Source organism: Ascidiella aspersa, chromosome 8 (assembly GCF_963924565.1).
Source record: "Ascidiella aspersa chromosome 8, kaAscAspe10.2, whole genome shotgun sequence".
NCBI lineage: Eukaryota > Metazoa > Chordata > Ascidiacea > Phlebobranchia > Ascidiidae > Ascidiella > Ascidiella aspersa.
Window position 1 is genome coordinate 4,779,250 of NC_139454.1, and position 25,919 is coordinate 4,805,168.

The 25,919-nt window shown below is 34.8% G+C and overlaps 1 protein-coding gene across 2 annotated transcripts; it reads right to left on the reverse strand.

Moving 5' to 3' along the window:
• LOC146135280 (diacylglycerol lipase-alpha-like) lies at positions 1–24,419 on the reverse strand. 2 transcript variants are annotated; one of them, XM_083395299.1, is made up of 25 exons: positions 24,180–24,419; positions 22,557–22,734; positions 21,765–21,861; positions 21,248–21,352; positions 19,823–19,964; positions 18,928–19,015; positions 18,423–18,557; positions 17,996–18,073; positions 17,290–17,414; positions 13,507–13,693; positions 12,744–12,905; positions 11,977–12,097; positions 11,176–11,281; positions 10,596–10,737; positions 9,137–9,211; positions 8,069–8,223; positions 5,435–5,561; positions 4,769–4,891; positions 3,828–3,934; positions 3,217–3,347; positions 2,463–2,557; positions 2,176–2,245; positions 1,496–1,627; positions 755–957; positions 1–527 (listed from the first exon to the last, which is right to left on the reverse strand). In XM_083395299.1, the coding sequence occupies exons 1-25, from the start codon at positions 24,272–24,274 to the stop codon at positions 456–458; spliced, it is 3,051 nt and encodes a 1,016-aa protein (XP_083251425.1). In that variant the 5' UTR covers positions 24,275–24,419; the 3' UTR covers positions 1–455. The 2 variants fall into 2 exon arrangements, with proteins under 2 accessions (XP_083251425.1, XP_083251424.1); XM_083395298.1 differs by having other exon boundaries at positions 3,217–3,377.
• Between the last annotated feature and the right edge of the window lie 1,500 nt (positions 24,420–25,919).

A 25,919-nucleotide genomic window follows, 5' to 3' on the forward strand; every position in this document is an offset into this window, starting at 1 on the left:
TGTAGATATTGTGAGACGCAAAGTTAGTTTTAAATTTTGCGCATGTTAAGGAGCGTTGCGTTATGGTGCTAAGGAAAAAAAATTGTTCAAATTCGAGGTTTAATTTGTTCAAATTCGAGGCCGCACGACAAATTAAAAAAGATACAAATTCAGTTTATAAAAATGTTATTTGGGGGAAATTTAGTTGTTTGTTTAGTTAAAAAAACAAATCAATTTAAGGAGGAAAATTTGTAGCAAGGCAAACTAATAATTTCACAAACAAATAATCAAACTGGCTAATTTAAGTGTTATTATAAAAAGGTTACAGAGTAACTACACTTTACAAAGTTTTATTTATATGTGTTGTCTTAAAATGCAGATGTACAGGTCAACCCATCCTTGGTACGTTCCTAATTCAGCCCATCTTTTGATGTGTAACGTTAATGCGGTTTTAGCTGTGGGGTGTTTTTGATGAGTCATACGACGGCGGTTTCACTTATGGGGGTATTTTGGGGGGTTGTTGGGGCCGACGAGATGCCGCGAATAACCTGAACAAAACTAACTTACTGGTAAATCGACTGGTCCCATTATTTAAATCAAAAATATTAAAGTAAGCTTAATGCTACTAAACAAAGTCAAACTTGAAACATAATAAAACAGAATTACACCAACTTACTGGCAAATCCACTAGTCCGGTTTATTTTAAACTCACGAATATTAAAGTAAGCTCAATGCTATAAACAAACATTAAAAAAACAGAATTCCTTTAACTTACCGGCAAATCGACTGGTCTAGTTGCTTGCCTCGTAGATTGACTTCTCGGGGGTTTTGGAATTAGGTTTGGTTCGAATTTGGCCCGACTGAAGGTGTCCCGGTCCACTGTGGCCCAACCACGGTCATTGTGCAGCGAGGCGGAACGGCCCGGCATCGACCTCGAGCGCTTGTAGCGTGACGTCACCGCTTCCGTGGCGCCCGACTCTGTGACGTAATGAAGTGTATTTTTATACTGGTAAAAATTTTTGGCAAATAGATATGTTCAAAAGACACCTGTAAAAAACGTGTAAATCACGTAAAAAAATACTTTGGAGAAAAGGCTTGAAAAAATAACTACATATCAAAATAAGTATTAAAGTTTCAGCCTACAAGAAAATACTTTTATATGCTTTCGAGTTGTCCACGTACGAAGGATAAATTTAAAATAGGTTCCTCTGGCATATATTTCTTTAACCAACGTTTCGTACGAAGTATATGTGGATTTTTATTTGAAAAACACAGTTTTCGAGTTCCACTTTGGCTAAGTTGCTTAATAGCTTAGACATAATAGAAACGGTTACGTATTTCCACGACCGTGAGTTCGAATCCCACTCCACCACCGTTTATTTTTTGAATGCATTGCCCGACAAATATTGTGGATAATATATCCTTTCATGGTTTAAATTAGTCTAATCTAAAGTTCGTAAAATATTAAGTCCAACTTTTGTAAAATAGAAGGTCAAGGTCAACTTTAAGGTCGAACCTTTATTATCCGTTTGCTCTCCCACGACCTCTTGTGACCAGCGGTGAGGTTCCGGTAGAACGACGTCGATATAATCACCGAAGCGTAACAGAAGAGAATTGTCGTGGTTCTCCGTATCCTGTGGCTCAGGATCTAATAAAAATGACGAGTTTTAAAAACACGTGATTTTGAAACACTTTAAATGGCTAGCGAATGTATCTAACTTTTTTTTTTAAATATAATTTTGGCAGCCTTTTAAATTAAACTAGACTAAATACCCGGCGTTGCCCAGATTATAAGTAGAGTATTTATTGGTTAAGCACTACTGGCATTCTACTGGCGTTGTAAATCAATTACAACCGTAATAAGCGTGATAACGCGCGAAATCTACCTAAATTTTGAGTAGATTTCGGAATTTTGCGTTTAAACAATTGGTAAAAATCTGCATATTACGTTAAACATGTCCGATTGTCCGTGTATTAAATTGCTAACCGCATGTTATAGTCGATGTTTAAGAAAAATGCAAGGCAATTAACATGTAACCATATAGTAATTTTACACATACCTTAGCATTTGGGGTGGATTTCAATAAAATTAACACAGGCAAAATATTGTTCAAACCTTTCACTTAACAAACATTTTTTACGAATTGTGGCAATCATCATTAAATGTATTGAATGTTTAAAACCAATGCATTTTACCTGTGTTTTCAACTATAGGCTCAGATGACAGGTTTTGCATTGAGTTATTTCCAGACTGATTGCTTAGGGGCTGTTGAAACAAAAGGATTTGTATTGATTTGTTTGTCTAAACATATATTAGTGGTGTAAAATATGGAAACCTACTAATGTTTTAAACAGTTTTACCATAGCAAAATCAATAGGTTAAAAACACATGTAAAACCTATTAATCCTAATACGTACCAAAGTTGTACATGGTAAATTGGTAAGCAACTGTTTGAACAAATTCTACTATGACCCATAGTTACCTCTGGTTCCTCCACTATGACGTCAACAATCACCCTGGAGTTACTCGAGGGCAAAGGACCAGCGGTTGGAGACATTGGGAGGTCCATGCTGTAATCTAAACAAAACAAAAAACTAAACTTACATTCGTAACAAAATAAGTATCAAAATAAGTAAAAAATAGTTCGTTGTTTTCACCGCTGACATTCCTGCTTACTTCTCAGTCACTGAATTATTAAACTATAATTTTTATTTTACACAAGGCTTTAACCTCGGGTAGAATATCATTACAACTGCACAACAACCTCTGGTTAAAAGGTACAATTGGACAGAAATGCATTATACTATAGATCAGTGGTCGGCAAGCTTTTAGTCGCAGCCAAAGATATTGTTTTCAGAGCTATTGAAGGCCCACTAGGTAAAACAACTACAAAACATAGGAGGATCCAAGATATTTTTTTGGGTTTGGGGAATGCAAACTTTTTCAATTAATTGTAAAAAACACCTGTTTTGTCCGCCAATATGCAGCCAAATCCCAGTGTAATCGGGTAGCTCGAGAAATATTACATTACTTTGTTTCACATTGGCAAAACGGACTGGAGGCCCTGTTATGCACTAATGAGCCAGGGTAAAAACTTTGAGCCTGATAAAACCAAAGTACTATTAAAAATAGCTCGCGGTCCACTAAAAAAGGCTAATAGGCCCACATTTGAGCCGCGGCCCAGAGTTTGCCGACAACTATACTAGACATTGCTGTCAATATTGTTAGGTTCTCACTTGATCCTGACTCGGAGTAGGAATCCATCCTCGCTAGAGGAGCCACGAACACTTCGTCATCAACAACCGACGCTGATGGGGCAGGAGCAGTGACGTCACTCTCTTGGATGACGTTATCCACTGCAGGAGCTCTGGGAAAAGGCGAGGTTTTGATTGGCAGCCTGATTTAGGCAATTTAAAAAAAAGCTTTAAAATAACGTCATTTGATGAACGAAAATCCATGTTGACTTTTTGCGGCAAAATAACAACAAATTATATGCAGTTTAATGTTGTTGTTTTTACCTTAAATTTTAACAAAAAGTATGATATGTATTGCTGAGAGCTTGCTTATGACACTATGGTTATTCATATTATGGACCATAGCGACGATTTGTAAAATTAAATACAACAAAATCTTATATCACTGAGCGGATGTCTTACAATATATACAAACTGGGGTTAACAATTACCTGTTTGGATTTGTAACAGTATAATCTAAATTTTCAAATTTAAGTAACCACAAGAGTGATCAAAATATATGAAAGCTACCATAAAGAAACAATATTTCGAGTCTTGCGTACAGAAACAAACTGATCTCAGTCAAATTACTTGCAGCAAAAATCACAATTCACCTGTCAGGTTCTGTCGGTTGTATGTCCTCTTGTGAAGCGTCAGGATTCGAACGTGTACCCTCGGAATTTTGCAGCGAGCCTGAGGTTGGTTGTTCGATTATCGTGTCCTGCATTTGAAGTTAGCGTTAGTGCTTCGATCTATTGCGGTTCACGATAAAAAAAAGACGGTTGGCAAAAAGTCTGGTTTGCTCACCAATGTACCATATGGTTACAAACAAGGGTTTCTGAATTTTGTTGTGTATTTCCGTGAAGATATCGCCAAAACATCGCTATTATACTGGAGCAAGAATTTAAGTTGCAGCAAACAAGGCTTAAAAACACTGCTTTATCTTACTTATACTTTTTCGGTTATGGTGTCCTGCATTTGATACTACTTTTAAGTGTTTCTGATATACAGGAGTTGCATTTTTAAAGTAAAGGTGGCAAAAATTGGCTGGCTAAGATAACGAATATGGTTACCTACAAACAAACGAAAAAGGTCAACAAGGATAAACCAAGATCAGAATCACACAAGCCCAACACACGAATTAAACCGCATGAGAGATATGAAAACATAGAACACTTAAACATTTTAGACAACTTAACATTTCTTATCCCTTAAACGTTATTGATAAACTCACAGTAAAATAGCAGTTCGTGACAACTCTATAGGCCATGCAGCCCTAAGCAGTTAGCGAACAAATGAAAACGCCTATTTCAAACCATTACTAATGTGAATGTCACACTGATCAGTGATCACAGTTCTAACGCTTTATCCGCAAACTTCATTCACCCATGTTTACTGCAGCCTTTTGGCCATGTAGCTCCGTCGAAAAACGGAAAAATGTAAAGACGTAAGCTGACAAATTGAAAAGTCCATTTTAAAACCCGTACTAATTTGAATCTCACACAGATTACAGTTCAAACGCTTTATCCGCAAAATCCCACTATCCACGTTTTACCTGCGGCTTATTAGCCATGTCGCTCCGTCGACTTCGTCCGTTCCGCGTAATTCCGCTAACTGGGAGTGTTTCCGCTTCTGTGTAGCGCCGTGATGAGTCAGCGTTTTCACTATGACTCACCACCTGAATAAATTCGCGAAAAATTAATAAAGTTACGGATTTTTTTATGAGGCCACATAAAGATGCAATTTTTAACAAACTCTTAAAAATTATCAACTCGTTCAATACTTGTATTGCTGCCATTGCAAAACCGACAAAAAATGTTTTCTGTTTAATAACTACAAAGCGCTTTTTAACAAAACCAATTAGGCTTTTAAATTTGATAAATGGATTTGAAATTCGAAAAGACCGATTTGCGCGAAGATTATAACTCATATTGGGAATATAGAGGTCGTGAATTCGAATCTCAGTGACCGTGAAGTATAATCATAACGTTCCAAATTCACATCTCAGGTACTGTGAATTAAAAAAGTTGTGAGTTATTTCAGGGACAGTAAAATTCAGTCTTATGGTCGTAATTTCGAATCTACCCAAGACTGTATTACCTCAAACGCCTTGAATTTATCGAAATCGACATATTCCAGAACGTTATTTGAAGGCTATACAAGGTTATACTGATAGGAAGTTACTATGAGCCAATGGGTAACACACTAAGAAGATTTTTACCTTCTGCATTGCCTTGAGTAGCTCAGTGGGGAAATGGTGGCTGACCATCTGGTGTGAAATAATGATCTCGGAGAAATCCTTCATGTTGTCGGACTCGATGGCGAAGAATTGCTTGCGCGAAGACGAACTAAAAGGGAAGGGGGTTGAGATATTGTAGAATATATGTGTAGGAAGGCATGAACATAAAGTGTGTCGTTCGAAGAACGTGACATTAGCAGTTTTTTTTTAAAAAACAGTGGTTCCCAACCTTTTTTTATAAAAAAATATAACTGCTTAACATAAATTTTTGCGCAAAATAACGCGGAACAATTTGTTGTTTATCGCCACTTTCAAAGTCATTTAAATATCAGTGAAAAATTACAATGAGTATAGTGTTAAATATTATAGTATTTTTTGAAACACCCTAAGCCCAAATAATGTAAATACCGTAAGACCCCGGACAAAAATGTGATAGGATTCCAGACCAGCGCTTCACTTTCAACAATCATTCATTAGTGAAACAGTCGTATTATAAAAGCAAACCTTAAATTACGGCACCTGTACTAAAACTTTCGTTAAGCGGTTTACTGTAATGTCACCATAAACGAAACTGGAACAATACAAATCAGCTTTAAAATGTAGGAATACATATATTTTGATTATTTGTATTCTAATCGCACGTTGTATCAAAAGACAAATCAAATCGACAAAATTTCCAAATATCTCGCGGAATCCTTAAGCACTAGAAAAGACACCCCAGGGTTCCGCCGTAACCCGGTTGGGGACCTCCAACTTAAACAGTTAAGTATACATAAAAACAAGCAGAGTTGGTTAATTTTACTGGAGTCTACTTGAGTCCCGAGCTCGACGTGCGCATGCGCAGTAGCAATTAAGTTCGATACCGAAAAGGCGGTAAACTTTAAATTGTAAAGACGGCGAAAAATGATGCGGAATATTCTCCAACCATGTATTTTGAATGAATTAAATAAAACCCATATGAGAAGATTGCTATGGTATATGAGAAGATTGCTATGGTATATATCCATCTTATTTTAGTTCCTTAAACGGCTGGAAAACAAGTCGGACCTTATTTTCTAGACCTGAGTGCGACTCTAGTTGTTTCAAACTAACTTTTCATCTCTGCTTTAAACTGCTACTGAAGTTACCAAGCTTTTGTACAAGGTGCTTTTATAGTATGAACAAAAAGACCTGATGAAGCATCGGTATACGAAGGCCTGTCAAAATTGCAATACAACCTGTTGTTCAACAGTACCACCCGATTTCCAGATTTTGAATCAGGCAAATAAGACTATTCACAAATACTGAAGTTAACAAGCTTTTGTACAACCATGCTTTATTGGGCTTTGTCAGGCCAAAGTACAAACGAAAACCACCTGATGGAAGCATCGCTTATAAGAAAGCTTTTTTTTTTTATAAGAAAGCTTGACAACATTGAAATATAATCTGTTCAACAGTACAACCATGCCATATCAGGTCAAAGTACGAAATGACCTCATAAAGCATCAGTTATACGAAAGCATGTCAACATTGCAAATTGCAATATAACCTTGGAACACTATATACGGATCTGTTCATAAGTTTAATGGTGAAAATAACGGCCCAAATAGACGTTCAAATAGACGTTGATTCTAAGTCGGTTCCTCTGTATTTGTTCAATACTTAGTTAACTTATTGCGTATTTTTGAAGTGACGTACTGTCCTACTATTGTGCCTTTGTTTCTTTGCTTGTTATTGTATTGTATGTCGCAGTTGATCTGCACCTGTTTCGTCAGACGCACACTCGCAGGTGGCTTACACCTCGCTCCTCGTTTTTGCTGCGCACCTTTTTATCTATCTTTTTGCGACGCTTGTTCCGCACTTTTTATCATTCTTATCATTCCTTGGTGCGACCAAAGTGTGTATAAACGGGTGCAACCGACGTGGCCTTCATATCACTGATGATGGCATGAGAATTTGCCGAAACGTTTGAAAATAAAGCATGTCGCTTTTAACGTCTATTTGGGCCGTTATTTTCACCATTAAGCCAGACTTGGACAACTAGATTTATTTTAGCTTTTTAAAATTAGATTAGAATTAGAATTAGATCATTTTGAGTTTTCTCAATTTAGATTGGAATTAGAATTACCGAATTCTTAAAAAAACGAATTTGAACTGGAATTTAAACTAAAATTAGATTTTATTATTCACAATCAATTACATTTAAATCGAGAAGTATTTTCATAGGAATGTGCATGTCAATTATGTGTGTGCTAATTTTTAAGCATTTTAGCATAGCATATAATATTTAGTCCATGAAAATTACGTTTCAACCAAAGAGTTTGAATTCAAATTCTTTGTTTTCACTAAGAGACTAAAAATGTCGTTGGACAAACTAGGATTTTTGGTAAAATCCGAATTAGATTAGAACTAGAATTAGAGCAAACAAGCAATTCACAAATTAGATTAGAAGTGGAATTAGCCGCATTTTGCTCTAATTTATTGAATTAGAAAACTAGAATTATCTAGTTGTCCAAGTCTGCATTAAGCAATATAACCTGTTGTTTAAAAGCGCCACCCGATTTCCAAATTTAGAATAGACAAATAAGACTATCAACAAATACTGAAGTTAACGAAGTCCAACAAGATCCAACCCACCTGCAGTTTGCATCTCCAGCTTGCTTCTTGTAAACCACATGGAGGATTCTTCCTGGAGGAAAGAGGTCCTCATACTCGAGAACTTCCTCTTGCTGTGATCTTCCGGAGACAGGAGACTCCATCAACATCCGGTATTCATCCTCATCTCCTCCCTCCTGTGAAGAGATTCAATACTTTGGAACACAATACACGTTTTTTTAGGAATTTTAATAAAAATATAAAGCCATTATGTTTCGTAAAATCGACATTTTGCTGATACAAACGTTTCGGCAACTTATAATCGCCTTCTTTTCGTGTTGTCTTTGTCATTTTTTTTATTTGTGCGTGTTTTAGCGTTTTTATCTTCACTTGTATTTTTACACTGATGATGGAATTAGTTATTGCCGAAACGTTTATAACAGCAAAATGTCGATTTTATCGAATATAATGGCTTTTTATTGAAATCAGTACTTGTTTCCAACAACTTTTTATTAAATATACCGTTGCTGCTGGCATATTTGAAACTTTCAGGAGTATAGTAAAAGATACACACATATGTGTACAACAACTGTAATCTAGCCCTATTGGAGCTGGTTTTTAACCAACGATTACGCCTTACTTATCATTAGATCCCCAAAAGCCATCACAGACTGACTGATTCTGTCGATCAATGATGCAAGCAGAACAGGCTAAAAAAACAACTAGCCTGCAGTGAGGTTCGAACTCGCGACCTCGGTCAGATGGGACCGTCGCTGTTCCAACTGAGCTACACAGGCTCAGAGAGGAGCGAGTCGAGAAACAAGCATAGCACCATTATCTGTTAAATCATGTTCGTAAAAATAGCCTGCAGTGAGGTTCTACCTCACGAACTCGGTCATACTGGGGCCTTACCAACTGAGCTACAAAGGCCCAGATGGGACAAGTCGACAAAAAAACTAAAACTACAAACTTGCCTGCAGTGAGAACTTACGACCTCTGGTCATACCCGGACTGTCGCTCTACCAACTGATCTACAAAGGCTCAGTTATTAAATTAGTTAAATTTATCATAAAATCTTGCAAACCAACTACTACTATTATCACTTTTTACCTGTCTCGTTTCTCCTTCCAAGATTCTTTGCATCTTTTTTGTGGAGTGAACAATGTTGCCAAGGATTACCTTGTACTGAAAGAAAATAAATTGTCGTTAAAACATATAAACTCAAAGTTATACACATTTTTGTGTTAACAACTTTAAATTAGCAATAGTAACGTCTGTGAAAAACACTTTAGACGCATTTTTATTTTTTAATCATTTATGTACAGTCAGTTCACAGATGTCAACTTAAAGCAGAATAATTTAAACTAGCAACTCAGGGTAGGAAGTTGTACTCGCCCGCTCGCCAATGCGAGTGCAATTCTGGGCGAGTGCTGATAAACACTTACTCGCCTGACTGACGGGTGCCCTTAAGTAAAAATTGAAACTAATTTGTTAATCTACGATTTTAACGCTAAAGATTGAAGGCCAATTATTTCGTTGAATCGCCAACCATAGACGCTTAGACAACTACAGTATCAAACAAGTGTATCGCACATAGTTTTAGTCCTCAGCATTCAATAACAGGGTAAATATTTAAGGCCACACAGAAACTATGTTCACGCATCAAAGTAGAAAGACAGGCTAAATCAGTGGCAAAACCAATTATGAACAATGAGTATTGGCAGACATCATGGCAACATTTTTGGCGAGTGTTATTTCGTCCGGACAACTTCTGATTGGCTGACAGTCGCCCGACTAGCGATTGTAAATTTTAATTCAATGTAAATCGTGCAACCCTTGATGTTTTCAAATCCTTTAGGGTCACACTCTTTTAGTTTATGTTAAATTTTTTAATAATTTTTTTTAAATGTTTTTATAAGTTAACTAGCCTATGGTTCAACATTTTAGAGCATTGAACTTATCAACATTTTAGGCATTGAACTTGTTTTCAATAGGTTAGCCTATGGTTCAACCTTTTGGGGGAATTGAACTTAGAGAGCGTTACTTTATTAAAATAACAGGAAGTCACCATGCGTGCATCGCCTAATCATGGGTTCAGTAATGAGTATATCCGTTTAAACTGACGTCACAAGTCAGAAAGGTGTGATCAATCAAAACGCAATTTATCGTAAAAAGTAAACACCTGCCTTGCTTACCAGAAGCGAACAAAAAGGCAAAATAATTCTTGAAATCCAGGCATATGTTTCTATGCTGGACAATTATAGTAGTTACATGAGGGACGATATTAATCATTTTTCAAACCCAATTAATCTTTGAAAATTAAACAACTTGCCTTGCTAGATCATTCTACTTATAAGGCATTTATGGTTAGAAACATAGGGGGCACTATATTATGCGGTAAAATATTTATCCTTTTTTTCTTTTTTTTTTTCTTTAATAAAATTTCAAGATTTAAAAAATGTTTTTTTATTAGGACAAAATCCAGTTGTTTTTTAATCGTAATATTTAACATTCTTAACAGCAATCTATTTTACCCCACAAGTAAAAAAATCGATAATTATTCGCAAACCTTTGGCAGTTTAGTGTTGTGCAGCAAATGTGTGATTTCGTTTCTCATTCTTTCCATCTGGGAGAGGCTTGTTCTTACGATTAAATCTTTCCCGAGCACCACAGTATTAATGTATCCCTTCGAGCCTTGCATTGCTGACAAACTATAATAACGCATAGCATATTACTATAGGAAAAAAATTACAAGGTCAACAACCTCTTCTATAACCCCCAGAAATAATATAAGTGAATGGATGTTAAATTAGTGGCAACTGGCAAGTCTTATGATAACAGTTCGTTTTAGGCCTAATCAATTTTAAAATTGTAAAACTTGCGGGTTTAAAATGAGGGTGGCTATATTGGCAAACTTAATAGAAAAGTATAAAAATATTAAGTGTATTTTAGTAATCAATGCTGCAAGAAGTATGCTTCCAGGTCAAGTTTATAAAATTGTTGCAAGTTCATAACCTTAATAAAGATTACCCGAATACATCATGGTATATTTATTAAAAATATTTTTCGAACGTCAATTTTTATAATAAATTGCTTCAAGATTAGGATAAAAACAGTTAAAATAAAAGTTTATCTTAGGCATCCCTTACCTGAGTAAACCTCCTGGCGGAGCGTAGGAATAACAAACGAGGTTTGGATATCGATTCCGCAGAAGAATGGCAAGAATTGCTGCCACCCCAGCACCGAGTGAATGACCTGTTACACAAAACGAAACATGAATGTAAATAAACCAAGAGAAGTCATAAATATTAGAACACAATGGTTGGAGGTTTTAGTCAGATGTAGTAGGAATATCAAAATAGATGTTGAAAATAAATAGACAGGTGTTCGAAACGCTTAAAATGCTACCTACGTCTTTATGGACTTTAATATTCTTACCGGGTCCAAATAAATTCAAGAAAAGGGCGCAAAAGCGTTTTTTTCATTACATTAGTTTCTTTTAAAAATTTAATTCCACTTTTAAATTATGCACTAAGATTAGGCTTTTATTGCCCTCTTAAACTAGTCCATGCCCCCAAAGGGCTTCATAGGCCCCAGTTTAGGGCTCTTGCCCAAGAGTAATTGCAGTAGCCAAGGGTCAGTGGAAATTATCTCTGTTGTAAAACCACTTCATTCCAAATATATATCAGGTGTCTCTCAAGCAGCTTACTTTGAGCAGAATAATACATAATACTGTACGACTGTAGGGCGTCTTAAAGATATTGCCGACTTCTTGTTATGCAGTTAGTTTATTCCATTACAGAAGGTCGCGGAATAGAAGGAAAGCGATAGAGACCAGATGTGACTATTCGTACACTTGCAACTTAAACAATAAATGCTTTTTTTTGCTTTGCGCGAATAGAAAACAGCTTTGCAGTGCAGCTTTTGTATTGAAGTAACGAGCGACTTACCGACTATTACAAGGGAGTAATCCCGAGTGCCGCGATTCAAATCCCGTCCAAAAGCTTGCGACAAAATCATCTCCTCGCCAAGTAGCTTCTGCTTTATGTGGATGGCTCCCTGTAATATTCCCTGCAAAGCACAGCACAATCTCCTTATTAAACTATATGGAAGGTCGTATCTTTATGGAATCCAAAACCATTGGCAGCAGGTTTCTGCTTGTCGATCACTGTTCCGCTGACGGGTATTTAAATAATAACTTAACCTTTACAAACCAGAGTAACACCAGGATCAGCCATTTTTAAGGGAATATATATTTCGCCTTTACTGGCATCGTCAGTTCCTTAGTTTAACCAAACCAGTATAGAACAAATGTATATTCATTAAAAATGTCCGATCCTCGTTTTACTCGTTTTTTTTTAACTTTTTTTATTGTTCTTATTAAACTAATAATAAAGTTTTTTGAATTGGAGTAGTTAGCTAGTTTTTTTTAACTTTAAACACTAAAAAAATAAATACATATTATATTTTACTGCTGTCGCTATCGTGAAAAAGTGAATATATTCTAACCTCACCACAAGCTAGTTCACGAACAGGCAAACAATGCTATGGCTGTTACTAAACCAGCTCCTTCTAAGTCTAAGCCGTTGGTTGAGGGCGGCCTTAAAAATGCCCGCTAGATGTTTTTCTAGGGGGGGGTTTACTTGCACTACAATTATGATTAGACCGACTTAGTTTGGCAATAGTCTTTCCTTAGGCACCCAGTCCATTATTTTACCTTGTGAGCCTTCCATGATGAATCAACTCCATGAGCTGGAATCTGAGCTGGAGTTGCAATGATGTCTTGAAGTGCATCGATGTTGCTGAGGGTGCCTCGTATCGTGACAACAACTGAACGCTGGTTGTGGTCCACAGCCACGTAGAAGGGTTGCTTGAACAACTGGGACACAACAAATGATTGTTTTGAGTAACATTTTGAAGATTAGCGGGAATTTTTGAAACTTTTTTCTGATTCACGTCCAAAAAGTTAAATTAAGGCAGAGTTTTAATGGTGTAGGACAGTAGGTGTAGGCGAAGGACTTGAATTGAGCGCACATAAGTCTGTTTTTTTTAAATGACTTGTCGTGACTTTTCAACCCTAACAATATGTCAATTAGGGTGATAATTGACCTAAAAACGACCTCTAACAATATGTCAATTAGGGTGATAACAGTGTTCACGACCAAAAACTTATGTCAAAAATTTTTCTGTCCAAAAATATTTTTTATTGAGACGTTTTTAGGTCTCAAAATGACCTTTTAAGATATACCTCAATACAGTCTGAGGCACAAAGTCAGTACCAAAAAGTGAAGCTTTACAGAAAAAAGTAGTGAGAATACAATAATTCCCATGGTTTAATTTTTTACTAAAAACCTGTTTTTGAATATATCAATTTCAAATTTTTTACACTTTATCTTAAACTCCTTGTAAAAAGCTGGCACAGAGAGGTTGAAAACAGAAAAAAAAATTACTCTAACCCGCAACCATTATGCTCAACTTACATCGTTATTCCACGAAATGTAGACCAGGTCAACCTCCCCCTTCAAACCAGACTCGAGCATAGTTTTCCTGACGGCTGATGTTCGCCACTGACAACACACATCGTCGTGTACGCTTGCATAAGCGAACATACGCTGATGCTGGGCTCTTTGCATTGATGGACAGCAAGAATCCCTGTACGTTCCACACCTTAGACACAATGTTACTGTTATTGGCCTTAACACGGTGTTTCTCAAAAAGACATACTGCGATTGGTTTTAGCAAGATTTCTCCAATGCTTAGGAAGGGTTTACATTAATTATATTTAAACGTTCCACACCTGAGACACAATGTCACTGTTATTGGCCGTAATACAGTGATTCTCAACCCATGGTTCACAACCTGAATTATGTGGCCGCATGATGTCTGTTTAAACTTTAAAGTATGATGCCTGTAAATTAGAGGACTAATTGTGCCCCTATGACCCGACTGTATCTGATTTCTATCAGATATGGCTTACTTCATGCGTTTTCCAACCCATTGGTCGACAGTCACCACACAATATTGTGCCACAGTATGATTTGGTTGGATCGCCAACAACAATAGTTTTATATAGTTATTTTTACTGAATTTGCTCATGGCCAAGATTGCTCCAATATTTAAGAAGGGTTTATATAATTTATACTTTCCTTATGTTTGTTATCTTGCAATGAAGAGAAATGGGTTGCCAAAGTTTCGCTGTTACACTTAGTATTTGGGTAGAAAAAAATATCAAGAATCATTGCCTTGATAGAAGGGACAAATGGTAAATATGAATAAAACCATATATATATATATTTATAATCAAATTTACAGACTTATATATATATTTATATATATATATAAGTCTGTAAATTTGATTAAACATTTTTATGATTTTTAGGTTTTATTATTTTTAGTTTTCGCTGTTACACTTAGTATTTGGGTAGAAAAAAATATCAAGAATCATTGCCTTGATAGAAGGGACAAATGGTAAATATGAATAAAACCATATATATATATATATATATATTTAATCAAATTTACAGACTTATATATATATTTATATATATATATAAGTCTGTAAATTTGTATAAACATTTTTATTATTTTTAGTTTTGATCAATATTTTATGAAAAAACATTTTCTCCAAACAGGACAGAAACAGACTCTCAATTTTTTCCCCTATAAAATAAAGCTTTAACTATGGTTATGGGCATTTTCCTATTTTTATAATAGAGTTTTACTAGTCTTTAGTTGGAGTTACCAAGGCTAAATCATTGAAAAAATGAATAAGAGTATTTAGTATATTTGTCATACGACCTTTAAAGAATGACTGTATATTTACTAACCGGGAAGCTCTTTTCAATATTGTTTTAAAATGAGTTATTTAGCCACTCAAAAATTAGGCAATCCAATTTAGTTTTGGTCTTGAGAAACCAAATTACACTCCACCCAAAATGTCGTCGTTTCACAAGTTCAAGTTATTTATGAGTTGCAACATGAATTTGTGACACATACACATTTACAAATTGCAAATGCATGCCACGTCTTCGTCATAACCTATTGACATCTATGCTGACTGGCTATTTAATTAAATTATGATATACATGCTAAACTATGTTAGAACATATTAATCAACTTTTAATGTAACATTGTAAATTAACTCTCCAGGGATATATTAGCCTAATAGCATTTAGAGGCTTATGGTTCAGCCATGCTGTCTTGGTTATAAATACAACTGTAGATTGTAAAGAATTATCATGTAACAAAATGTGGTTAAATCGTGCCTGTTAAGGCAATACCTGTTTAACTTTATTATAGTAGTTTTATATTTTTAAAGCTGTGGGCCATATTTGAATAATATCTAAATTCCACATTTAATACAGATAAACCATCTCTATGGGTCATGTTGTTTATCACTAGGAATTTATTTTAATGCTTGATTGACAATACATCCAAGAGAGAATTTTTTAACCCCTTTCACAAATTAAAATTCATTTTTTATTTTCAATTTAATGCCATTTTTTATTTTGAATTTAATAATAATAATAAACTAATAGAAAAACAGATTAGATTACTGGCTTGCTGCATTATGGCTTCTAGCAACATGTTGATAATCACAGAATCAAAGCCAGGAAGTGTCAAGCTATTTCCCATTGCTCTTTATAAATTGTAATCAATGTAGGAGGCACGTAAGGTTCAAAATATTGATCAGTTATTTCACCTGATCTGGACTTTGCATTAATAATGGATGCATCGGGCCTCCCTATAAATCTATCTATGCATGTAAAAGCATTGCATAATGGAATGGAAGCCTCTTCATGTACATTTCTTTACCATTGAGTTTAAAAATGCTACAATTTTTCAAATGATAAAAAAGAAGATAACTGTAAAAAATATTTAGATACACTATGCAAGGATCTGTAATGTAGCCTGAATATGAAAAACAAATCAACGTCAAAGCCAAATAGGTAGAGTGAATATTAATCAATTTTTCTTTGTATACTTTTATCTGGAACTTATTTACTGGTATAGATACTTTTTATCATTAAAAATCTCCAAAATCAAATTTGATATAACGTAACAGATATTGGAGCGTAATGGTTGAAGGTTTTAGTTAGACACAGCAAGAATAGCAAAGCGAAAATAGAAACAGAGGCGTTTTTTATGTTGGAAAATAATAAAAATATATTTGACGTTAAAAAGCTACCTGCTTCTATATGGGATTTGATGTTCTTAGGACGTACAACAGAGATTTTTTGCAATATTTTATAACAAAGTAAATAAGTCTTACTTGTGTGAAATATACAAATTTCGACCTGTTTTAAAGTTTGTCTTACAGCACGAAATATTATTAGGGTTCCTATGCGTCAACAAAGAAACCACATATAACCCTGATATTATGCTAGGAACCCTTCAACATGAAAGGATACACATTAAACATAACGATGGCAATCTAGTCACACAATATAGCTATCTGAGGGTTTCAAGAGAAAACTGAAAAACTAAATTGAAAACAGTAAAAACCCTTAAACAATAAAAATAACAAGGATTTCAATTCAGATATTGGAATCTTAGACGAAAGCCCGAAAACAACTCAGGAATAAAAAATTGGTTTTAGGGCATTATTTAGGGATTCCTTGAACTGTAAGTGTATTTTTATTAGTCTTAAATTTTTTGCAAAAAATTCCACTAATTAACCTATCTAGGAATTTAACCATTTAGAGGCAACAAAAATGTGTATGATTTGAAAGATGGGGCTTACAATACTTTCTAAAAACAAACCAAATCTACTAATGTAAGCTTCTTATTCCATTCCTTAATCTATACTTGCCATGATGCCTAATATGTATGTACTGTTTTTTTCAACAACTCGGAATTGTGAAGATATTTCATTTATCGATGAAACCAAAAAAGTTACAATTACCAGCAAATATAAGGCTTAAAGCACGATTGCCACACAATTTTATGAAAAAATTGAAGGCAATCAAAGAAAATTTGTAGATTTTTAAAGACCTGAAAGTGGATTGCTTGACATTTTTAACTATAATTCAAAAATAAAACATGATAAATTGTTCTTTTAACGGCACTCTCTACATACATGACTCAAGCTGGACAGAAATTAATTCAAAGAGGTTTGGAAAAACATAGATTTGTTTGACTTTTGAATCTGTAAATCATTTCAAAGACATTCAAAGATTTTTAAAGATTTAAACTTTTTGGCAAACTTGCCTGGAAGTAGCCACATTGGTATTAAGTGTGATGCCTTAAGCAGAGCGACTTACATGCATTCCTTGGCAAGATAGCAGAGTCCGCATGCTTTGTGTGAATACATGTACATGAGAGGTCCGTACGATGCAACTGCAAACTGGCAGTAGTAGGTCATTAATTCGAACTCGTGCCTGTCAGTCTGTGAAACATAAACACCATGTTTTAACCTCATGAAAAACTTACACACACATACATGTTTATTAACAATTGTGATCTAGCCCCTCGGAAGCTGATTTTAGCAACGATAACGTCTTCCTTATCATTATAGTACACCGAAAAGCCATCCCAGTTTTCACTTACACATGAAATTCATGCCACAAGTGTATGTGTACTATATGCTAATCAAACTATTCCACTGTATTTAACCCTGTTCAGTTTATTTATGCAGCATCCCAGATAAGTTCATTTTTAAACTGTTATAAGGGATGTCCATAATATCACATCGGAGCCGATACCCAAAGCAAAGTGGTAGTATGTACTTGTCCAATACCATGGTAGTATAGTTGTAAAGATATGGCTTAAGCTGTACATAAAATAAATTCAAAGTCTAATAAGAAAATCTTTTAAAAGAAAGTTCTTTTATCCGCTTCTAAATATTTAAAATAACATGGGTACAGTAAAATATTTTTAAAGATTGAAATACTTTGTCGAACCCCTGTATCATGGCTAACAGAGGTGAAAAATCTGCAATAAAGTTTAGGGTGAATACACAGCACTCACAGCATTGGAATGGTCAAAGAACGTTGTTTGATCTGTGATCGCTCGCCCGCACATAAATTCCTTGATTGGATTGTCAAGCTGAAAAATTTAACCATCTTAAAACTTAGAATAATGATGACAAGCACAAAATGTATTGGTGAAATATATGTTAAGGTGAAATATATGTTCAAATAGGTGGAATAAAGTGACACCAATATACTAAAAAGAAATTTCGACACACTTGTATCATCATCACTTAATACAACTGATATTTTCACTTATAAAAGGAACAGAATTCTTATCACTTTAAACGCATTGATTTTGCCTATATATTGATTTTCGAGCTACATTACAGATCTGTGCATAGTTTACCTAAAATATATTTGCCTGTGATAAAGATTGTCTGGTTCCTGTTATGAGAAATGACGAAGCAGAGAACTTCACTTACCGAATCTTTTACTTGTTCTTCGCGATATTGCTGTCGATGCCGTAACAATACAAAACCAGCAACCAGATCCGAAGGCACAAAATCTTGCTTGTTAAAAAAATCGCCAAACAACTGAGCTACTTCATCCAAAGCGGCCTGGAAACAAAACAAAATTATCCTATAAAAAAACGTGAAGCAATACAAAAAAGTATGTTTGACATAAAATATTTGTTTTCAAATTTTTTTTGGCATGTATTAATATGAGAGCAGCAATCCAATTTAAAAAACAAAATATACTACATTTGTGGAATTGGTTCTCTTTTTTGCATTTTGAATTTTTCCCATTACATATCTGATAGAATTACTGTATACAACAATGATTTTACCATTTTTTTAATTTAAACAAAGCTGTTTATTGACTTATGAAAATACACTTAAAAGGATTGTTTAGATTTCCTGAACATTTTTTTTTGTTTCTAAAGCAATTTTCATTTCAATAAACTTTTTGGCTAATTTTAAATCGCACCCTAGTATTGGTTGATCTTAAGCGACAGCAAAAGCACTTTGCAAAAGTTTGACGCCAAAAAAGTTGCTTCTCTTTATCCAATTCAGTTCTGAAACAAAAAATTAAAGTTGTCAAATCAAGAAATTTTCTAAGTATACCTATTCTTAGTAATGACCAGGGCTACGGAGACTCAAGTAAGACAATCATAAGATTACCTGCATCCCGAGTCCAACTTGTGTATATGCAGTTTGGCCGGAGTGGAACTTAGTTATTTTAAACCAGGGCTGCGGAGTCGGTTAAAAAAAAAAAAAACAGTCCGACTCCAGAGTCTGACTCCGGCCAAATAAATACACCAGAGTCCGACTCCGGTCAAATGTAAGATTTTGTCGAGTCCCGAGTCCAGCTCTGACTCTACAGCCTGTATTTTACCTATTTATGCAACTAAATTAAGGTGGATTTTCTGCAATCCACTCATATTGTGTCATAATTTATCCACCTGCATTACATGGTTTAAAAATCTTTCACCATTTGCTATTACACCTTTACAACTTACATTTTGACGCGTTAACAGTTTTAAAATTTGATACTGCGCATGCACACGTCGGACTCGGGACTCGAGTAGTTTTACGCGGTCTTACTCGAGTCCCGAGTCCGGCAAAACAAGCCGACTCCATTGAGTCCCGAGTCCGCCTCTGCAGCCCTGTTTTAAACCGACTCAGGTAACGACAATGTGTTGTTTAAAAACATTACAAAATAAACTCAATATATAAATATAATACCATTTTAACATACTAAGTGTTTTTTTTTAATTAAAAATGTTTTTTAGCAAATATAGGCTTAACACAAACATTCTCTAATTGCAAAGACACTTTCGTTAATCAGCAAACATTTCCAAGGGAGAGATTAAGCAGCCAACCTAATATTGTTGATGTGGGTTGGTGAATTATCGTCCAGCAGAGCTTGTTCGAATTTATAAAATGCTCCTCCGGCCGAATCAAAAGTACAACAAGCCGTCAGAATAACAACAAGTAATACGATTCCATTGACTCCAATTATACCTGCACAATTATATTAATAATAGGTTAAATGCATGTTTTCCACATTTCAACAAAAAATATAACACTAATTGAGGACTCTTACTATATAAATTTAAGATCATCAAAATATTTTAGGAATTTAAGTAATAATAAAATAATTAATTGATGTTTGTAATCATCTTTGTCATAAAAGCACTTAATACAGTTTTATTCTTTTGGATAAAAAGTGTTTTTTGTTTTATACTTATTGCGTGATCCTCACATTTCAATTTAAGACAATTTGCCTAGAAATTTGAACATTTGCCAAATTCTATATGATTGTTATCTGACGTTATAAAAATTAGAACCTAAAACAGGGGTGGCAACTGGCAACAACCAAAACAGTTAAAAACCACTGTTTTACACAAAATACAAATGTAGAAATGAATATCAAAGCCACTACACAAGTAGAATATAATATATCTGTGTATTTATTTTCAACATCTTGCCTGTTGTGTGTATTGTGGCTTTATTTAATGGCGGTAATTACCATCATGTTAGACTTGTCTTATAAATAATTAAATCCAGAAGTTACTCATTTTATTTAGTGTCAACATCTTGAAAATCAATATGATGTTGAAAGTAAATAAAGAGATATTCAAAACTTTCAAAATGTGACATTTCTTAATAAGTTTGTTATTTTTTAACTTTCTGGAAATGCTAAATGTGATAAAGCTGTAATTAAGAAGGACACTATGTATAATGAGTAACTTCTGGATTTAATTATTTATAAGACAAGTGTAACATGATGGTAATTACCGCCATTAAATAAAGCCACAATACACACAACAGGTAATGAACCAATTAAACTTAAGTGGCATGAGGTGTTTCTATATTTGCAGCTAGCAAACAGTCAGGCATCACAGAAACATTTTTTACCAAATTATTGTGGTAAATATTAGTTTAAATGTTACAGAACAATATATGTGCATTTCTATTCGTGTATACTAACATGAAAGCTCATAAAATCAAAAAATGAATCATATAAATATTTAAATAGATGATGCTTTTTGTTCTATATAGTTTTAATAAATAGTTCCAACCAAAATCTATTACTTCCACCAGGATAAATATGTTAAAACTTATAACTACAAATTTGAAATTGTTTAGATATTTAAATATTTTCATTTGCAAACCAAAAAATGTAGCTCAAATAAATAGACAACTAAATTTATTTTAAAATATTTGGATTCCAACACCCAAACTTTTCATTATTATATTGAGAATGATGACATTTTTATAAATCAATTAAAATAACAGTCTACCTGCTTGTACATTAAATATTCCCCTCAGAATGCTGCATGCAACCCAATCTTGTCCAAGCTTAATAGCAACAGCAATGGTGTAAATTAATTCAGCACATCCCAGCACTGCAAATGAAAAGAAAATCATCAATTAATATCCATGAGAAATTAGTAAAAATAAATTGTATAAAAGTTAAAAACAAGGAAAGCCTATTGAAACAAGTATCTTTGTTGTATTTATGAATAATACTGCTAGTAACTAACATATACCACATATATCTTAAGAGTAATTTATATAACTAAAAGTCAAAGTAATAGATAAAAGATTCATTCTTTTATTAGCAAACGTTTCGGCAATTTCTTTTGCCATCATCTTACTAAAAGTCAAAGCATTTGAGTTTACCAGAGCTGTGGAGTCGGATTCGGGACTCAGTAAATTATTTTGGCCAGAGCCAGACTGAGGATTCAGATTCAGGTTATTTTAAATCGGCTCCGCAGCCCTGATTTTTACAGTTGACATGGAGTATAATGACTATACCGATTCTGATGTAGATGAGATATTCCACAGGTTTTCTAGGTGCTGGGTCCATGATTGTTCCTTGCATACTGAACGCCATCATCACAATCTCCAGCAACTAAATAAATATCACATGTTATCAAAAACTTCACATGTTATCAAAAACTTGGAGTATATTATATAATCAAGTTGTAGAGAATTCGCTATGCATTCAAAACTCGCAAATATGAACAACTGCGATTTTGAACAAATATATGTGGTTTCCTAATAAACATTTACTGCTTTTGTTGTTTCCAATGTTAAACTTTAGAAACTAGTTAAAATCATCATCATTTCTGCCAATTTTTCCCGATTTTCCCTGCATAAAAAATAGTCTTTAACACTAAGTTTTGAAAGGGCATTAAATATTATCATATATATATTTACTTTTAGGCTTTTTTAGTTGCCATTTTTCTAGGACAAAAAAAGTCATAAAGAAGTAGGTAACAATAACAATAAGAAGTTCATAACATTTATAGCAATTATGCTCCAAAATCTCTAGTACACATCAGACTTCATTTCAACCAAATTTTTATATAAGACAACATAGAGCGATCAGGTAACTTCCTTAGGCTATTTACCTGACTAACAAAGTAATTTAAATTTATTTGAAATAAATGGAAATTTAATAATCATCACCCAAATCAAAATGCTAACCCCAAACCTAACCTCAATCCCTACATAAACACATATGGCTGCAAGTGTAGAAGAGATCCAGACAAATATCCAATTTCAAGTATTATGACAATCCAGTTAAGCACGTGCATTGTTTACCATAGCTGTTATAAGAAGTCCAAGATATCCAAATGAGAAGTACTTTATTTCGGATGCGCAGGATGCCTTCACTATGTCACTTTGGGCTGCATTAAGTTCCTGCATCTGCTCCACAGAGAGGCCGCTCCACAAGTTGAGTTCAGGAGATGTTGTGAGGTACACAGATATCACAACAAATCTGAAAAACATTGGTCAAATACACTTAGAACTTGTTATTACTTTTAAAAGTACAGACAGCCACTTTCGTTTTGACAAAGAACAAGTCCAGGTTGGAAAGCCAATCCCCCGCGCAGTTTCCCGCTCGGCTGGGTTATAACCGTGCATTTCATGTAAAATGCGGTCAGTAGCGAAAAATAGATCAAACACGCAAAGCTTATGTAGCGCTAATGGTTTTCAGTATAGTACTCCATTTTCAGCTGTGCAAATTTCACAAATATATATATAATATTATTACAGCCACGCAAATTTTGGCGGAAATGTTAACAGCCATGCAATTTCAAGCCGCAAAATCATCTCCCCGCGCAAAATCCAAAGAGTGAGAGTCTCGAAGACGCTATAACCATAAAAATGTATGTTTTAATCACGGAATTTATGTGCAGACAAATTTTCTTACAGTTGGCCTACAATCCTACCACAGGATTGAAACAATTATCAAAGCAATGCACAATATTTGGGTTAGGGTGTCAGTTAGTGTTTGGGTGAGGGTTGGTCAAGTGTTATTATTAAATAATATTGCTTAACCTACTCAAACCTAACCCAAATAATGTTAGTTGTTCAAGAATTCTAGTCCAGCGTGGAAGTTAGTTAAAAAAATGATGACCATAAAAATATACATTTTAATTAGGGTTCCTCTCCGGGAATGTTTCGAGGGGAATTCCCGGGATTTCAAGCAAATTAACAATCCCCAATCCCGGAATTTTTTTTTTATAATCCCGGGTTTTGGCAACATAGCAAAACTTAAAAACTATTGTTGTTTTTGACTAATATATATAAAGAAAAAAATAGGGCGCTCCTTCACTTCTGCACGTAGAAAGTTAGGCAAAAAAATGCTCTACAAATACCGCATACCATGACGCACATTATTTGGGTTGGGGTGCGGATTAGCGTTTAAATGAGGGTGGGTCAGGTGTTATTATTAATGCTATATATAATAACACTTGACCAACCCTCACCCAAACGCTAACCCGCACCTTAACCCAAATAATGTGCGTCATGGTATGTAGTATTTTTTTGTTTTTTTGCATAAATTTCTATGTGCAGAAGTGAATGAGCGCTAAAAAGAGTACCTGGTATGTTAATGTCATTGCCTATAGCTTTTTTTGCGTTTACCAGCGGAAAACACCTAATTAAATTTGTTCTACCAGTAAAATGCGCCTTGCATGCGCTTTTTTAAAATAAAACGAATAAGGGTCCTATGAGCTTAATTAAATGTTTGGAGCTAATATAAAATAATTTCAAACGTCATAATAACATAATTTTAGGTATAAATATTTCGTCGGGATTCCCAGGATTCCTTGGAAGTTTAATTTTTCAATCCCGTTTCCCGGGAGTGAAAAAATCCGGGAAAAAGAGGAACCCTAGTTTTTAATCATGGAAATATGCAAAAATACAATAAATACTCACAGAATAAGATGTGTAAGGGCGAGCATAAAACATGGCAACACCAGATCGTCACTTCCAGTGCCCCATCTCCGCTTGAAAACCACAAGACCAGGCATTTTCAAGTCTAACTGTTAATCCCACTCGTTTCAGAGCCTTTATCAAGCCAGAATAATCCCCAACAGTCAGCCACTGGCATTCATTTCATTTATGCTCTGTTTAAACGGACATCGTACACAATAAAACGGTGCTTTTATTTTTTTAATGCAGTGTAAGTAACAAACAATAACAAAACAAGTCGCTTTGGGATTTTAGAAATCGTCTTGACGATTTTATGATGCAACTAAATCCAATCAGACAAACGATATTTGGCAAATTCGCATGAGAGTAAAAATGTGGATTCGGCCAAAGATAAATAGATATGATTTTATTCGGTACATAAAAAAGTATATTTCAGGTATCAAAATGCTTACAAAATTTTTAAATAACTTAATTGGGAGGTCACTGATTTAGCACTTGCTTCCCCCCCTGGAATTTCAAAATGCGATATTAGTTTTATTTAAATGTAATCTGTATTACTTATAAAGTGTAAAAATATTATACATTATCCATTGCCCCCAGTGACGTATCCACGGGGGGGGGGGGGAGATTTTACCCTCTTAAGTGATATTATCGTTTTTTGTTCGTTTTTGTCATAGTTTAACAAACTGTTCGAAGCGGCGTGCTTTTTAAGTAAGTGGGTCACGCGTCCTAATCTAATGAGAAACCAAAATCGAGCGCAAAACGCCGTTTTTCGTCTTTTGTTTGGTCAACCGTAAGTTTGGTTGACTGATTAGCAAGTGTGTATTCGACAATTGACAATAACGAGTCAAACTTTCTTTCTTTTTTTCTTGATAAAAAACGTCGAGTAAGGCGCAGTATGTTCCGTACCGTTCGCTCTCTGCGCTAATATCCGATGTTGGTGTAACATCAACATTTGTTTAACTGAAGCAGATTCTTAAAAGGAGGTATAATGGTGACCAAAGTCTCCATTTTTAAGTAATGATGGTTAACGCAAATTATGCTCTTTAAGCATATTCCAAGACCAAGTGCTAAGTGTGCAATGGACACAACTTATTTTCCCTCAACCGCAGCTTGTAATTTAGATGACTTGGCACACAGCTCGGCGAAGATGTTGAGCTAATCGTGGTATAGTAACACCCGGAAAAAACGATCTTCGTTTAGTTTGCAGGTGGTGTAAGGCGTGTGTTTCTACCACAATTAATAACACATTCACGGTCTTGTTTTTTTTTTTTGCCTAAAGTTAACGATTGCACAGTGCACACCGTGGTTTCGTAGCTGGCGCCTGACAGGATTGTTGACGACGCACGTGATCGTTTTTGCTCGACGTATTTGGCTGTTTCTGATTAACTTTTTATCACGTTTTGCAATCATCGATCTGTGACGTCATACTGTCACTGTTTTATGACGTCATTATTCAATAGCGTCAGACGAAAAATAGGGGAATTCCCTAGGTTAAAAATTCAGGAACCCCCCTTTTTGATTTTCTGGTTACGCCCCTGATTGCCCCCCCTGGAAAATTTTCTGCGGGCCCCCTGCCGGTAATCAAAAGTGAACCTTCCCGTCAAGTGAACCACAGTTGACAAAATTAAATAGCAATCGAAATTGATATGTATTTTTATTGTGGTAGATATAGCTGTAGTAACACGAAGCAAAAGTTTGATAAATGTCCTCCCACGCACATTTCAATGTTGCCTGGTAGGA